The following is a 17,977-nucleotide window of genomic DNA, read 5'->3' on the forward strand; positions in this document are numbered from 1 at the left end:
GAAAAGTGGAGCTTAATGCAGGAATGACTTCTAGAAGAGATTAATTTTCAGGAGGGTTTAGAGGATGGGGAGAGCAGTGATCTCATGAGTGGGAAAGGAGTCCCAGGGTAGAGGAAAGGCATGAGCAAGGGAATGGTGAGAGCATATGAATGTGGGTATGGCTACTAATGTTGAGTTCCCACTTACACGAGAGTTGTTTTCAATCCAACTAGAGGACAGGATTGTGATTTCGGTCTGCTCCTGGACAGAAAGCTCCTGTGACCAACCAAATGCACCTCTCTCCCATTTTGTAATCCTGGCATGATGCCCTTACCGCCGAGAGGGCATGCGGAGGCTCTCTGCATCAAAGGGTTTCCCCAGCCTTGGCCTCAGCTCCTAGGTGGTGGTGTCTTGGGAAGTGGAGCTCGTTTTAACTCGCTTTGGCCGTGTCTCCGCAGCTCATGTGCTCGTCCGTCCAGAAGGCCCTGTTTGAGGAGGAGGACCACGTGAAGAAGCTGCAGCAGAAGGTGGCCACCTTGGAGAAGCGCAACAAGCAACTCCGCAATCGGGTCAAGAAGGTTAAGAGGTCACTGAGGCAGGCGAGGAAAAACAGCCGCCACATGGAGCAGATGAACCGGAAACTGAGCGAGAAACTGACTGCCTCGGGAGGCCAAGTCCCCCATGTCGGCTCCCTGAAGCAAGGGAACACCCATGCCACTTATCTTAAAGTCTAAGGCGAGAGAGAGAGAGGAGGGGGAGCTCAGAAGTGGGTCCCGCTGGGACTTTAGTCTTAAAATCACTGTTTGAGCTAGGGCAGAGGCTGCTGGGCAGTCTCAGAAAGCTGAGGAGCTTAGACGTCACATCCGTATTAACGGAGCATTAATTATTAAGGTAGTCTCTCTGTGTACAGATTTGAAAAGCCTTTAGAGATATTTTTATTACCCACTTTGTATAGTCCAATTTTTAAAGCTGGGGCAGGGCCTGCTTCTTGGTCTTTGTGCCCCCTGCCCTTTCTTCGACTCCCCTGACAAGCTCTGGTCCTGGGCTCTGGGCTAGAGGCCCACGCAGGGAAGAGAAGGGGTTAGTTTGTACAGTCCTCACAGCACGACAGGATCCAGGAGCTCCAGCAGTCAATCAGTCGATGGTATTTATTGAGGGCTTACTGAATGCAAAGCACCGTACTAAGTGGGCATCAGGATCCTCCCATCTACTCCAGTGCCAGCTGAAATCTGGACTTATGTTTTCCCATCCACCCAGAGCTGAAGGAAAGAGAGGAGAGGGCACCGAGAGGGGCTGGACGGGTGTTCCTGAGCCTCGGGGTAGGCCTGGATTGAGGAACTGGGATCAGGACATACAACCTCCAGAAGGCAAAGCGGGTGGCGCTTAATGACTAGAAATGAAAGGATTCTGAATTCCAATCCTTCTTTGACCACTGACATGCTGCCTGGACTTGGGCAAACAAGTCTTTTAGCCTGCTGGTTACTTTGTTTAAGCACCTGCAAAATGGATCAGTGGAATAGCAAAGTGGCCAGGGGCTCCAGCAACTGTTACTCTCTCAAGTGGAAGTTCCTAGATAAGTAGAATCTTCCCCACAACGCCACAGACCATGTTTCCCTTGTACTAGAATCATTTCAACCTCCCGCTGCCATGGCAGGTTAGAGAGTGAAGGTAGGAAGTACGACAAATCACACTTGATTTCCAGAAAACAAAGAGCGGAAAATGGCTCCCATTTCTCCTTGGGTCCCCAAACTTTTCTTTCTGTTTCCATTTTGTGTAGTCAACTACCATTCTAGCTAGAAAGGATCTGCCACCTATAATTCTACCCACCCACTGCTGCCTCCTGAATCTTCAGGTTAGAGGCATCCTCATAGGAAGTACCATCGTATGGGGCTGGATTCTCTCTGCTCTGCCTGGTCAGTCAAGGTTTCTCCTTTCCATGTTGAGATCAATCAGTTGTATATATTAAGCACTTACTGTGTGTAGAGGACTGTACTAAACACTTGAGAGAGAAAATGCAACAGAGCTGATATATTTCCTGCCCACAATTACTTCACAGTCTAGAGAGGAAGATCCCAGAATGTACCTTTTACCATTATGGGGTCTTGCTTACCACAGGTTCTCCAGGGTGAACAAATATATCCCCCAATGTTCCAGTCTCTTTATTTGGTGTGAACTTATGCTGTTTGGACTCACCCTCCCCATCAACCCACCTGTAGTCAAACACCCACATACCATAGATTCTCCTGCACTTACACATCTTCTCCCTTCTGCTGTACTGCCTAAGTATTTAGTACAGTGCTTTGCACTTAGTAGGCACTATTTACATTCCAGTGCTTGAATGGTTATCCAATGCCAGGAGGCAGATTTTCAGGTGAGCCCTGTGCAGGTTGTAAAAGGTTGTTTCCTCTTTTCTAGGGTCCATTCCATAGTTGAAAAGGGGGATGCATTTCTTGAGAAATCTGTAGCAGATGAAAACATTTAAGAGGTGGCATGATAGCTGTTACAGCCTGTTGAAGGTGAACTAAATGCCTAAGGGGCAATTGCTGACCAATCAGATCAATCAATAAATCAATCGTATTTATTGAGCGCTTACTGTGTGCAGAGCACTGTACTAAGCGCTTGGGAAGTACAAGTTGGCAACATATAGAGACAGTCCCTACCCAACAGTGGGCTCGCAGTCTAAAAAGAGTTGTAGGAACAAAGGTCAACCATCAATTGAGGGCCTAATTCCCACCTGTGTATTCTTCCCAAGCACTTAATATAAAACTCTGCATGAAGTACCATTATTACTACTATTGTTGCTCTCACCTACCTGTAACCGTAACCCTAATCCTAGCACAAATCCAACTCTAACCTAATCCTAAAATAATTTCTGCCCTTGTCTTAACCTGGCCCTAACCATAATATGAATGAGGATTTCCGATTTAATGTGATTGTTGGCAGGTTGATTTTAAAGTGGAGAAACACTGGCGAGTGCTGTCTGTTGTCAGTTGGATTTGAGGGTTTTAGTTTGAAGCACTGTATCATCCTCCATCTCTCAATTCTCCTGTCTACCTTCCTACAGCCATTCTAGCCCTGCTGAGATCAACTCCAGGGTCTCTGCCATGAATCTTGCCGTTCCTAAGCAGAACACAATTTGTCCTTCCTGCTTTGGGAAAAAGCAGATGATGAGTGCTTGCTTGAGTAATGTTATGCTTCTTCTGAATTCCTCCGTTAGATTGTGAGCTCAGTGTGGGCAGAGATAATGCTGTCTTCTATTGTGCTCTCCTAAGTGCTTAATACAGTGCTCTGCATACTGTTGGTGCTTAATAAATACTATTGATTGCTTCTAGATGGCTTCAGCTAAAGGCAGTTTGATTACCTGGACCAACAGGGCAGAGGATGGCTCTGTGGGAAACTTTCAGCTCCAAGTCTTCTTGATTTGGCTCAGTCACAGGCACATTGTCGTCAGTGATGACAAAGTCACTCGTATGAGGGACCATGGATTCCAGGTTATTTTTTCTCCCTGGAGACCTTCACTCCAAAAGTCATGGTGGAGTCTTCTCAAGGGCAGGACCCTTGCCCAAACCTAAGTACAAACTGGGAAAGGGAGGGGTATCCCCTTTGAGCTCACATGTTGTTGTTTTTTTGTGTGTGTATGCTTTCTCAATAAATCCAAAGTCACTCAGACCGGAGCTGCAAAGTGAACCATGTTTCTTTCTGGACAGGGAGGCCATGAGCCTGGAAGCCATTATATGGGTGGAGGAGCATGGCAGTGATAGCAGGGAGTAGAAAAGTCTTCTGCGAACTGGTCCTTCTATAAACAGAAGGTGATGATTCTTCCCTAAACTCTCAGGAACAAAATGGTGGACTCTGTTACCCTTAGAGGGACTGGGGAGTGGGAAAATAGGATCCAGGTCAAGTCAGTCTCCTCTGGATTGTTCGGGGATGAGACCTCAAAGAAGAAGTGTCCAGAGCTGAGAAGAGCGAGGGTCAGCCAGGAGGAAGACTCGCCCAATAACAGCAGGGAAGAATCAGGGCAATGGATCTTGAGTACCAGACCTAATGGGACCCATTTGGAGAGATGGAGCTACTATGGAATATCATCTTGTAATTGCAGATATGGGCTAAAAAACCTAACTTTTCACAGCTGTCATTTATCCATGAGCTACATAAAGGACCAGTGACACACATTTTCCTGGTTGTAGTTTCATTTGAGCTTCCAATTCTCCTCTTTTCTTTCCTCCAACAGAAAGTGAACTCCGGAGCTTCCGCAGCAGAAATCAGAGAGCTAAGTGCGTTTTCAGTTTCCCTGTGAGATCAGCTCTGGGTCAGTAAGTTCAGAGTGAGACACTTTAGAAAATGCCTCTGATACTCTGATGTTTCACTGTGAGGTGACTGCCTTCTCCTGGGAGTCCTGCATTTTAATCCTGATTCTGCCACCTGTGGCCAATATGACCTTCTCTGTGGCTCAGCTCCCTCATCTGTAAAATGGGAATAAGATACCTGTTCTAAGTCACCCCTTGCTTCATACTTAGGCTGTGAGCCCCATCAGGGACAGGGCCTCTGTCTGATCTGATTACACTGTATCTACCCTAGAGCTTAATACATTGCCTTGTACATAATAAGCATTTTAATACCACAATTATCATTATGATTATTATTATACTTGCCCTGATTTCTGAGTTGTGCGTTGTTGCAGAAGCATGAGAACTACCCTGGGAGAAATCCTTGCCAATTAGGGATTTTTAAATAATTTCTTCATTCCATTTTCCCAGCACGGGACCAGGTTGAAAACCAGGGGTCAGGTGGGCAGGCAGCCAGAATGGGTTTCAGCTTGCTGATGCCAAGAATTCATGAGATTAAGTGGAAATGCCCCCGTGGATATCTCATTTGGTTGCTGAACAGACTGTAAGCCTAGGATTTTTCTAACAAGAGTTCATTATGCAGACATGTACACCATTGTATACCAAGAATGGCAAGGGTCTACTGGAGCTTGGGGGGTTCCAAACCTCCCTCTCCCCTCCCCACAACTCCAGCCCTGTCCTTGCACTCTCTGGCCCTTCCCTCAAGATTATCAGGGCTTCTTACCACTTCAGAGCCCATTATCAGGGGTCAGGCTGACAATTAAGCAGTTGGGGACAAATAGTATGGTCTAGTGGAAAGAGCGCGGGCTTGGGAGTTCCTGCTCCTCTACTTGTCTGCTTTGTGACCTGGAGCAAATCACTTAACTTCTCTGTGCCTCAGTCACCTCAGCTGCAAAATGGGGATTAAGACTGTGAGCCCCATGTGGGACGTGTATCTTGTATCTACCCAGGGCTTAGTACAGTGCCTGGAGCACAGTAAGTGCTTAACAAATACCATAAAAAAATAGAAAATGGAAGCTACATGGTCAAGTGGAAAGAACATGGGATCGGGACCCAGAAAATTCCAGTTCCAGTGCCAGCTTTGCCAATGATCTACTGGGTGATATTCAACAAGTCACTTGACCTCTCTGGGCTTCAGTTTTCTCATCTGTAAAATGAAGAATAGGTAGATTGTGAGCCCCTTATGGAAAAGGAATTGTATCTGATGCTACATAGTTAAACATGCCCCAGCATTTAGCTCATAGTAAACACTTAATACATGCCATAATTAAAATACCTTGGCACCTTTAAAGGAGGTGTCAAAGCTGAGATAGGCAGCCTTCTCCTCTCTCCAACACCCTCACCAACCTTAGGGGAGAGAGGCCAGGGCTCTCCACTACCCTTCCATATGTATAATAGCAGTAATAGTATTTATTAAACCCTTTCTGTGGGCAGAACATTCTACTAATGCCTAGGTAGGAATTAGTCATGGTCCTTTTCCTTGGGTGGTGGGGAGGGATCCCAATCTGTTTATCTTGTATCTACCTTGGTGTTTAGCACGGTGCTTGGCACATAGTAAGCACTTTATTATTATTATTGTTATCATCATCAATGGAGGACAATGAGAGCACATAAGTTTCTGCAGTAAGCTCTCTCCCCTTCTTGAAGGTGGTGCTGGCATCTTGCAATCCCCTGGCACATCCTCAGTTTCCATATGTTGGGGAAAAGGCTGTGAAAATGATAACGCCACACATCTCCTCCATTTCTAGATCTCATTCCTCAGCTGGTGTTTTTTCTCATCGGGGGTCCTGGCCATTCTCTGTGGCTCTGACAGCAGTGGTGACTTCTTTAGTTATTGGGGGCACGAAACTTGGGTCTTCAGATGTTGGTAGGCAAACCTTTCTTGGCACAGCATCATTGTCAACACCGAAGCTGTGTTAAACAAGAGTTGTGACCCTGTTTATAGGATTCATTCTTGATCTCTAATGAGTGTTGAGTTATATCTGCCCTTCGATGGTTCTGTGGTGGTGTGTATGATGTGTGCATGAATGTCTGTGTGTATGTGTGTGAGAGTATGTAGAAGTTTGGTTCTAGTTTCAGTCCACATAGCTTAGTCTCCTGCCAGCCGTGGTATTTCCCCAACACGGCACTAAAGACTCCTGTTGTTGACAAAAAGAGATGCTTGTTGACATGTAAGTTGAGGAATATGGCACTGGCTAAGAAGCACAAGGGCCACGTACATATCTGTAGGTAAAATGTGGCTTCAGATGCTCAGGAAGTACTTGAGTCCCTTGGCCCACCTAGACAGAAATGTTTGCAGGTAGAGTAGTGTTAGCAAATTGGTAATAGTGCTGGGATTGGGAACCGTGGTGGATAGGGGCTGGTGACCTTTCAGTGTGAGGGACGAGGTGTGTTTCTTTTGGGTTATAAAGTGGTTAGGGAAAATTTTGGTTGGGAAGGAAAGTGTAGATGGGATACAGAATTCCAAGCTGATTAAAAGCTTCACTAAGTTTTCTTCTTCTTTCATTATGCAGAAGAGAAAGTATCATTTGAATGACCATCTCTGGTGGGTTGGTTAAGCTTGTTTGAAGTTTCATTCTGAAACTTCCCATCCTCCTACTCTTTGTCCTCTGGCCCTATGCAAACAGTCAGTTATGTCGGCGTCGGCTTCCTTTCCCAGGTGTTTTCCCTGGTGGCTCCAGGCCCAAGGCGCCTCCTGAATTTCAGGAGGGAATTTGGCTCTTCCTTCTCCTCTTTCAGGTTCTTTAGCTTAAGGACCGGTTGCTCCCCAAATGACATTTTTGTAAGATGAAGTGCACTCCCACTTCTGAGGGAGTTGGGTTTCCATTTCTTGGTTTTCTGAGTTCCTGGAGATTATGCTCATGTTTCATAAGCTCCTGGGTTGGTTTTGAGGTTAGTGGTTGTGGGGGGGAGGACTTGGGGATGGGAAGGGGAGGAAAGGGAGACAGAGACAGTCCTGTACTGATTTCATTCCCAGCTCTATCTTCCAAAACCAAGACCTCATTCCCCTTTCTTGCAGCCATCTGTCCTCTAAGGTGGAGCTTCTGTCATTTGGAGCATCAGTGTTCCGTGGGTCTGACAGGAGGAGACAGGTGTTTGTGGACCCTTTTCATAGATAACAGCTCCAAAGTCTCCTGGCAAGTCTGATAGTGGCTGGTTGATGAGCAGAACCAGAACACACATTGCATAGCAACCATACTTGAAAAGATACCCAGTCAGTGCTCCTCCTAGGCACTGGGACCCCTTTATTTCACACTGCACTGGGTCCAGTCAATCATTTCACTTCCTCCTCTGCAAGAGTGACAAGCTATGTAGATGGAAGGTAGCAAATGATCCAAAGGAAGCAGAATGTCCTAGAGGAAAAAGCACGGGCCGAAAGTCAGAGGACCTGGGTTCGTTTATTCATTCACTTATTCAGTTGTATTTATTGAACGCTTACTGTGTGCAGAGCACTGCACTAAGCACTTGGAAAGTACAATACAACAATAGAGACAATCCCTGCCCACAACGGGCTTACAGTCTAGAGGGGGGAGACAGACATCAAAACAGATAAACAGGCATCAATATAAATAAAGAGAATTATAGATATATACATAAATACATAAGTGCTGTGGGGCCAGGGGAGGGAAGACCAAAGGGAGTGAGTCAAGGTGACATGGAAGGCAGGGGGAACTGTGGAAAAGGGAGCCTCTTGGAGGAGGTGCACATTCAATAAGGCTTTGAAGGGGGGAAGAGTGATTGTTTGCCAGATTTGAGGAGGGAGGGCGTTCCAAGCCAGAGGTAGGATGTGGGCCAGGGGTCGGCACCAGAGGAGTAGAGTATGCGGGGTGGGATGTCACGGAGAGAAGGAAAGTGAGGTAAGAAGGGGCAAGGTGATGGGAAGCTTTGAAGGCAATAGTGAAGAGCTTTTGTTGGTCTAATCCCTACTCTGCCAATGTCTTGCTGTGTGACCTTGGGCAAATCAATTATCTCCCTTGTGCCTCAGTTTTCTTAGCAGTAATATGGGGATTCAAAACCTGTTTTCCCTTCTTGACTGTGAGCCTCATGTGGGACAGGGACTGTGTCCAACCTGATTAATTGTATCTTCCCCAGCCACTTGAACAGTGCTTGACACATACTAAGCACTTAAATACCACAAAATGAAATAAAATTCCCAAGAAGGAGACAAATGGACTCAATCCCACTCCTCCTGGTCATATGTAGTTCATGGACTCTAGGTCTGAGCGTGATAGCTAAAGGTAGACTCCTATATCTCATATTTTCAGAGCATGTTAAAAACACTTTTTCTAAACTGTTTTCACATCAATTATCTCATCTTATCATCACACCATCCTTGTGTAGACGGAGAGGCCAATGTTACTACCTCCATTTTTAGGTGAAGAAGCTGGGGAACAGAGAGATTAAACAACTTGCCTGAAGTCACACAGCAGTCCAGTAGCAAAACTGGGCTAGACCCTAGATCTCCTGCCTTCCAACTCCATCATCCTTCTACTACCACATGATGGGATCGATGCAGGGAAACAGGGAGCAAGTAGAACCTTTTTAGGTGACCCCATAAAGCTAAAGTTCCAGGCTTTTATCTTCTCCAATTCTCTGTTGCCAAGAAAAATGGCTCTCTAATCTTTCCTTAATAATCTCAGAGTTTAATCTTCCTTACTCATTCAATCATATTTATTGAGCGCTTACTGTGTGCAGACCACTGTACTAAGCACTTACTGTACATACCATTAATAATAATAATAATAAATTTATTACATGCTAAGTGCTGGGTAGATACAAGGTAATCAGTGTGTGTGTGTTTCTAGGGTGGGAGCCCCGGGACCCTAAACCTCTCCATCAGAGTGGGAAAGAACCTGAAAACTGCACTCTTACTCTTCTTGTTGCTAATTCATTGGTTTTGCTTTATTTTTCATAGTTTTTCCTTACTTATGTGTCCTCCATTCCCCTCCCCATCCACCTTTTTATGGGAAGCCCTTGGTGGGCCGTAGACTATGTCTGAGTTATCGTCTTGGGTCATCCCCCAGAGCTTACAGCACAGTCAGTGCCTCACAAGGTCTGGAAAAGTTCTGGAAATATTAATAAACAAAGAATAATAATAATGATAATTATGGTATTAAGCACTTAGTATGTGCCAAGCACTATTCCGAGCACTGAGATAGATACAGGGTTATCAAGTTGGACACAGCCCCTGTCCCATATGGGGCTCACTGTCTTAATCCTCACTTTATGGATGAGGTAACTGAGGCCCAGAGAAGTTAAATGACTTGCCCAAGGTCACACAGCAGACAAGTGGCAGAGCCAGGATTAGAACCCATGTCCTCTGACTCCCAAGCTCGTGCTCTTGCCACTAGGCCATGCCTAATGGATAGAGAACAAGAAGTCAGAAGGACCTAGGTTCTAATCCCAGCTCCGCCACATGTCTGCTGTGTGACCTTGGTCAAATCTATTAAATTCTCTGTTCCTTTTATCCCCATCTGAAAAATGGAGATTAAGACTGTGAGCCCCATATAGGATATGGACTGTGTCCAACCTGATTAACTTCTATCTGCCCCAGCACTTAGTACAGTGCCTGGCACAGTAAGTGCTTAACAAATATCATTAATAAATAAACTTTACACTTGAAGTCATGCCCTTAATCACTGCCACTAAAACCCTAGATAGAACATATTTCTGCTTTCCAAGGCACCTATTTCTACTTTCTCCCTTCTACTCCTCTCCTTCTTCCTTTTCTTCCTTTATCCCCTGTATGCTAGACAGAGTCAGGGGAAGTTCCAGAATCCTAATCAGTGACACCTGGGCCTGGTTCTCTGATTATCACCTGCCTCAGCTGTTCACAAGGCCGGAAGGCAGGCTGCTGGGAGAGTTCCAGTTTTGTGAGGTGGCTGGTAGGGAAAGCAGCTCAAAGAAGAGCTGGGGAAACCTGCACATTTTGGGGTGCTACTAAGTAGAAACTCCCCTCCTCCAGTGGGAAAAATATGCCAGGCAGAGGTCAGCGGTGAGGGTAAGAAACTGCAGGATATTTGTGCATTGTGTGATGCAGTTGGCTGACAATGAAACCAGCAATGCCTCCTGCCTCTTCAAGCCTGTGAGGGGAGCTGCCCTTCAAAACTATTCATTCAATTGTATTTATTGAGTGCTTACTGTGTGCAGAGCACTGTAGGAAAACGCTCCAGTCAACAGTGCCTCCAGACCCCGGAAACTCTGAGTGGGATCTTACAAGTGTTTTCTCAGGGGCCATCTTTGGGTTTGCCCTCAGGCTGTGAGGGGGTGGCTCGGAGCTGCTGGCCAGAGGTGGAGTTTTCGCTGGGCCGGACGGGTCAGTGGATTACTTGCGTGAGGCTCCAGGAAGGACAAGCAGGGGAGAAGCAACGTGGCACAGACTGCCCCTGTGAAAGGAGGTGAGTGCTTAGCTGGAAGCCTCCAGCATAGGGGCCTGGGGTGGGGAGAGAGGGTAGCAGGAGGGGCTGGTGGGTTCTTCTGGGATGTACAGGAGTTGGGGTGGGGGTCTCTAGAGGGAGGAAAGGTGCCTGGCTGGGCAGCTCTCTGGTGTTAACAGAACTATTACGTGAGGGGAATTGTAATGGTGGTGGCATTGGTGGTCTGATGATCAACAAAGGTTCGGGGCATGCCTGGTGCTGGCTAAAACTGGAATTTACCAACTCTCTACGGAAGCATTGCGTCCCTGAGATAATAGATAATAAAAGGGAAATGAGAGCCTTGGCAGCATTCCTTATAAACTTTCAAGGCCGAATCCCGGTTCCCAAGTGCAACTCAGAACCCCAGCAATGTATGTGGAAAATACAGCTCTCCATACAGGATATGGTGCTTCTTAAAAATGTTTAAATGGCTGTCAGTTATTCTTTCGGAAAGCAAGGATTTTGGCTTCATCCAACCGTTGTTGGAAATACACTGGCAAAGGGGGAATCCAGATGGCTGAGGGGAGTTTGTTCTCAGCAGGGGAGGGTGTAGGGGAATAGAACATTTGATGCCTGGAGAAGACTCAGTTGTTTCTCTGAGATGGGTGGTCATGCAGAGAGATTCAGAAGAGGGAAACGGTGGCAGTTTTGGTGTGTTGTTGGACATGAGAGGGTTGACTTGGCGAGAGGGCTATCCTGAGAGAAAATGTGACCCATTTGCTGGACAATTGGGGAAGCAAGAGACCCCACCTGTACTTGACTGGTGCCATAAGTGCTTAGTGTAGGGCTTTGTACACAGTAGGCACTCAATAAATACCAGTGATTGACTTAGAATGTGCTGGAGCTCGACAGGAACTTTGCTGCTCTGAACTGCCACTGTGTTGGTGGTAATAATTATTATGGTATCTGTTAAGAACTTATTGTATACCAAGCATTGTTCTAAGCACTGGGGTAGATACAAGGTAATCAGGTTGCACACGGTCCCTGTCTCATAGGGCTCAGTCTTAATCTTCACTTTACAGATGAGGTCACTGAGGCACAGAAGTGACTTGCCTGAGTTCACAAAACAGACAAGTGGCAGAGCAGGGATTAGAACCCACATCCTCTGACTACTATGCCCGTGATCTTGTCATCCCCCTTCAGCATTAACATATACACATATGCAATTATTCATTTGGTCACTTCACCCCAGTATACTGTTGTTACTAACTATTGCATCCTTGTCCTTGCTCCTGCTATATACCTACATGATTGACACCTGCTGCTCCACTATGCCCCTAACACGGATCATGGTTTTGGCACATGGTCGTTTACCAGAACAGTAAGCACTAAAATACCATCAGCTGATTCACCTAACAATTAAACTTAATACAAACCAGTGCAGCCAGAAGGTCCTGCCTGGTTAGAACTTTGGTAATGAACCTAATCTTTAAGAAATGTGACCTAGATAACACTGTACCATTACTTAAAGTTACAGATGATTTTTCTCTTGACCAAAGAGGTCATAAAACTGGAATCCCCAGTTTTTTCTTCATCTAATAGTGTAGTTCAATAGAAGCTTTGAATGAGCCCAAGTTCAATAGTCCATATAGTTAAAATAACATCCAAGTCATCCACCTAATGAAAATTGGAATCTCATGAGGAGACCTAGCTCTCCCATTTATGAATCCCATGTTCAGCTTTTGGATTTATGGAGCCTCCAATTTGACTGACTTAATTTCCGGGTGTCTACTGCAATAAACATATTCTTGCTTTAAAGGACCAAGACTCAGCCTTTAATTTTGAGAGCTTTATTTGATTGCCAAAAACAGCCTTCTATCGTGGCTATACAAATCCCATCACTTTTCAATGGGAGCATGATGACCTGCTGAAATGGCATAGCACTGTTTTGAGGGGATAGATCCCTGGCAGATGAAAGCAAATCAAGCACTGGGCAAACTTTCTACTTGTGCTGGATCCATCTTTCATTTTGAGGACTTTTTGAGGCCCAGAGAAGTGATTTGCCCAAGGTCACATGGCAGATAAGTGGTAGAGCTGGAATTAGAACCTATGATCTTCTGACTCCTAGGCCAGTGCTTTGTCCACCCACGACTGATGGGTTCTTAGCCTGTTGGGAGCCAGCAGGGAAGACAAAGAGGTCTGAGGAGAACATGAAATAAGTGGGTGAGTTTCATGAGTCAGGAGTTCTGAGTTCTATCCTGGAGCACTCAGGCTCTTATCTCATTCTCTCCCCTCCCCAGCGTTTATATAAATGTCTTTAAACTCACTTGCTTCCCCCTACCTGTAACTCTTTTTTTTTAGTGCCTGTCTCCCTACAGGCAGGGACCGTGTCTCCTATTTTTAACATACTCTCCCAAGCCCTTTGTGTGGAATAAATACCACTGATTAATAGGACAGGTGTAGAAGACTCAGAATAACGTTTCACCTATGTGTTTGGGCCTCTCTGACCCCATGTGGGGAAGTCTGGCTTTGGCCCGAGACTTACTTGATGTGCTGAGTGTCATGATGCCATCTGCCCTCCCCTCACTTCAGTTGCCTATTCAAACACCGGAACCCACAGTCCCTTCCGCCCTCATCTCCAGATTCCCCGTGGGCTCGTGACATCAAGCCAGAAAGATACGTGTCCATAACAGACACAAGTGGCAGCAGCCAACTTTAATTTCCAATAACTCCATCGGCCTCCGCTGTGGCTTCCTGGCTCCGTGATGGGAGATTTCTGAGAGAGGAGAGACACGTCCTCTAGCCCTGATTAGCCCAGGCCAGCCGGTCCTACACCATTCTCCAGCCCTTAGTCATCCCCGTGAATGTTCACATTTGAGCGTGTTAAATCAACATCGCATTGGCAAGACCCGGCAGGCAACGTGCAGTTAATTACAACTCGAACAACTGTACACCACATTCCTCACTGCTTCTGGGCTGGAAACCAAGGCGGGCCAAGCCAAAAATCACGGACTCAATTAAGAGAATCCTCTCGGTTTTGCGGGAAGCTTGCGGTATGGAGGTTGAGGCCGTGGTTCGGATAGCCACCTGTGTCAGAGCTGAACACCCGACCAGAGCTAGGCCTGACCCCAAAGCCAAACCTGTCAGAACTAGTGGTTTTCTACAATCGATCAGTGGTTTTTACTGAGTGCTTACTGTGTGCAGAGCACTATGCAAGGCCCTTGGGAAACTGCAGTACAACAGTCGATATTCGTGATCCCTTCCTACAGGGAGCTCACAGTCTACATAAGAACCAAACTCAGCCTGAAGTCTACTGGTTTGGAACCGTGGTTCACCCAAATCCTCCTCCCTGCCTGCCCTCAATCCCAGCACACACCACCAGGATCCCAAGGACATCAGCAGCATGGACAAATGAATAAAGCACAGACCTGGGAGCCAGAAGGCCTGGGTTCTAATCCTGACTCCACCTCTTGCCTGCTGTGTGACCTTGGACAAGTCACCTCCCTTCTATTTGCCTCAGTTTCCTCAACTGCCATGTGTTTTATCTTCTTGGGATCCAGAGCATCGGGATCCTTGCCCAACTTGAGTTTGGCTTCCCACTCTTCTGATCCTACCAAGAGCCCAGGTCTTTGGCTTAAGCCCACAGGAAGCACTCAGTAAATGCCATTGATTGACTAAAGGAACAGCAGAGCAGGTCTGAGGAATCCTGTCTTTCTTAGAGGTCTGAGTCTTCAACTTTACACAGCTGGGCCCTAAAAGGAGACCCTGCTGGGACTTCTGGATAATAGCTTCAGTGGAGGAGGAGGTAGGGATTAGCTGTGGGTTCCTGTTATCCATGCTTTCTGTCTCCGTGACTACTGCCAAAGGGGAAATAAAGTGGTTTTTGAAGGGAAAATGAGTTTTTCTTGAACAGAAGGAAAGCAAAGGATATCCAGCTCTTGCCTCTCTGAAACCACAAACTTGCCTGTGGGTGGGGCTATGATACCCATCTGGGGCTTCCATCTCTAGTCATCTTCGTTTTTTTTACCCTGCCACCTCCCATCTTCTCAGCAGCCTGTGTGGGGTCCCTCTGAGGCCCTTCTGAATTTTTCTGGGGAGAGGAGTGCAATGGTCAGTCTCCTCTCCTCTAATCCCGGATTCTTCTGCCCTGGGCTGAGGAGAAGGGAGAGGAAACCACACAGGTGAATCCCCAGATTCCCATCCCCAAGAGGCCGTGGCGCAGAAGAACCTCCCCTCTCCCTCCTCTTCTCTATCCCCATCCTGTTTCCCTCCCCCAAAGATTGGGAGTTCCATATGGGATAGAGATTGTCTGATTCGATTGCATTTTATCTCTCCCAGTACTAAGTACAGTGCTTGACACATAGTAAAGGCTTAACAAATACCATTGCTATGATTATTGCAATGTAATTATTACATTATACTTATATTATTGTCCTCTCCCATCTTTCTTGCTATGCTCCCTTCTTCCTCTTTAGTATTTTTTTTAATCCCCTCCCTTACTCTTTCTTCTTCCCATGTTCTATATGTGAGCAGGGAATATGTCTGTTATTGTTGTGTTGTACTCTTCCAAGTGCTCTGATGATAAATATGATTGATGTTCATTTTCTTCCCCCAGCTCCTCTTTCCCTATTCTTCCTTCCCTCCTCTCCTGACCTTCCCCTTTCTTTCTTTCATTTGGTCCCATTGTCTTCCTCCCTCCCCACAATGACCCATGTCCTGAGACATCTTGGCTCTGGCTTGGCTGCCCACCAGTGTCCTGAGGATCTGGGGTGGCCTCCCCACAGTGCTCCCATGTTGATGGATCTGCTTGCCATCTCTCTGTGCCTCAGTGATCTCATGTGTAAAATGGAGATTGAGACTGTGAGTCCTATGTGGGACAGTGGCCGTGTCCAACCTGATTACCTTACATCTGCCCTAGTGCTTAGAACAGTGTTTGTCGCACAGAAAGCGCTTAAAAATGCCATTATTATTATTATTATTCCCCATCAGACAACCTTGGGGCATCTTTCGCATCAAGAGTAGGGATTTTATAGTGGGTCGCTAAAGGGTGCCCTTTGAAATCACTAGTCAGAGCCTGTCTGGCCTCTTTGGCCTTACAGCGAAGTCAGATTTCCTCTAATCATTCAGTCAATGATATTTATTGATCGTTTACTGTAGGCAGAGCACCATAAGTACTTGGGAGAGTACAGTACAGCAAAATTAGAAGACACATTCCCTGCTCATAATGAGCTAGCCCATGGAATTTCTTCAAAGTCTTTGCTTGGGGAGAAATTCCAAATCCACAGGTTAGGGGCTACACAGAGGGTAGACAGAGAGGAAATACTAGTCTCAGGAGGGAGACTGGGGTCTCCAGAGTTGCCTTAAATTCCCACTACCCTCATTCGTTTGGATCCCGGCCTTCTGTAAATCCTCTGTACTCGCTAATGGAAACATGGGAGGAGAGTGATCTAATATTAAAAATGGCTCATCCCCGGGGGACACTGGCAGGACATGAGAGAATCAGAAATTATCTTGCACAGAAATCTATGGGCTTTGGCAGTTGCGGAGGGAGATGATAGACTTGTCTGCTGGGCAGAGACGGAGGGCGAGAGTATGAATCAGACTGTATGTGCATCCACAGAAAAACTCAGTCTGACAAAAGGAAGTAAGTGGTCAGCTCGGATCATCATTCTTAATTGGCTCTTGGTGCCCTTGGGAAGGCAGATCACCACAGGAATCTGTTAGGATGATCCTTCCAGGATCGGTCCAGGCTTATATTTCTGAGCAGGAATTCAAGGCTGGGAAATTGATGGGCCAAGAGGAAGCCAGTGTGGAAAATGCTTAGAACGGTACCTTGCACAAAGTAAGCACTTAAATACCATTAAAAATAAGTGGCATCCTTGGAACAGCTGGGCCCCTCTGTCTGGTGAATTGTTTATTGCAGAACTGAACTGAATTGTACTCCCCAAGTGCTTAGTACAGTGCTCTGCACACAGTAAGTGCTCAATAAGTACAATCGAATGCATGAACTGCCCCAGGGCAAGGCCAGATGTGGCTAGGGGCTAGCCCTACATCCCGATGCACCTGACCATGGCAAAGCTCCCACTTTGGGGGAGGTCTCTGCTTCTCATCAGGGCAAGCAATGCCAGCCTCCCCAGTGGAAAAATGGGATGACAGCTGTCTTCCAGAAAGGGGCATTTCTCAGAGGTCTGTGACTCCCCTGGTTCTGCCTGGGCTTTGAAGCTGGAAGGTGAAATACCCAGAGCCCCAGCTGCACTGCAAGGTCCAGCAGGTCCCCAGGGCTGAATGTGAGAGGCCGGGGACCCAAGATTTCAGATGCTGGCCCTTATGTGCCCATTTGGGAGCTGTCTCTGTGCCAGCCCATCCCTGCTGATCCAAGGCCTCCCTCTGGCCTGGACCTCCTGCTCTATATCCAACTGTCCACTATTCTCTCCACCTCAAAAGCCCTCATAAAATCACATCTTCTTCAGTAGGAGGAGTAGGGAAGCAGCGTGGCCTAGTGGATAGAACATGAGTCTTGGGAGAATAGGCTATAACAGAGTTGATAGACACATTCCCTGCCCCAAAAGAGCTTACAGTCTAGAGTCTTATTATTATGTTATTATCACTATTAAGAATAAGCTGTGGATTTTGAGTCTCCAGAATCTGAAGGGAGATGTGCTGGTTTCAGCCCTGATTCCCCTGCTGTGTATCTTCTGTCCCAATCCAGTCCCAGCGTGTCTGATGAAGTTACAGATAACATATTTGTCTACAAGACCGCACTGTGTGCCTGGAAGCTCTTGGCTCTCTGGGGCGGTGCTCTCCAGAAGGTGCTCTCTGGAGCATCAGGCTTTTCATTCATTCATTCATTCATTCAATCAACCGTATTTGAGTGCTTACTGTGTGCAGAGCACTGTATTAAGTACTTGGGAAAGTGCAATACAACAATAAACAACCCATTCCTTGCCCACAGTGAGCTTACAATCTAGAGGACGAGCTTACAGGAGCTAGAGGACTGTAAGAAGTTGCAGAAGTTGCTCTCCTGGGACTGTGATCTCACAGGGTGGTGCTGGACTCTCCAATAGCCTCTCACTTGCTCCTACATGATGCCCGGGTGACTTTGAACTATGCCGTAAGGACCCACTTGAAGAGGGCCGTTGGTTGTGGCAGTGGGTGAGAGACTCAGCCACTTGCCAGATTTCTTTTGGGGCAGGTGTTAATATGTGTGGCAGAAAGCACCTTGCTTTCAGCCTTAAATAAAAATTGTGCTATTTTAGGGGCTTATTACATGCTAAGCGTGCACTAAGCGCTGGGGTA

At 46.6% G+C, this 17,977-nt stretch overlaps 1 protein-coding gene across 1 annotated transcript in view; it reads left to right on the top strand.

Annotated features, from left to right (window-relative positions):
* CCDC3 (coiled-coil domain containing 3) overlaps positions 1-4,151 on the top strand; it is a 39,747-nt gene extending 35,596 nt beyond the window's left edge. The window contains exon 3 of the mRNA XM_038741291.1: positions 438-4,151. Coding sequence (XP_038597219.1) covers positions 438-713 — 276 coding nt within the window. The 3' untranslated portion in view covers positions 714-4,151. The remainder of the gene's footprint in view (positions 1-437) is intronic.
* Positions 4,152-17,977: the final 13,826 nt, after the last annotated feature.

This window comes from Tachyglossus aculeatus, assembly GCF_015852505.1.
Source record: "Tachyglossus aculeatus isolate mTacAcu1 chromosome 12 unlocalized genomic scaffold, mTacAcu1.pri SUPER_6_unloc_1, whole genome shotgun sequence".
Lineage (NCBI taxonomy): Eukaryota > Metazoa > Chordata > Mammalia > Monotremata > Tachyglossidae > Tachyglossus > Tachyglossus aculeatus.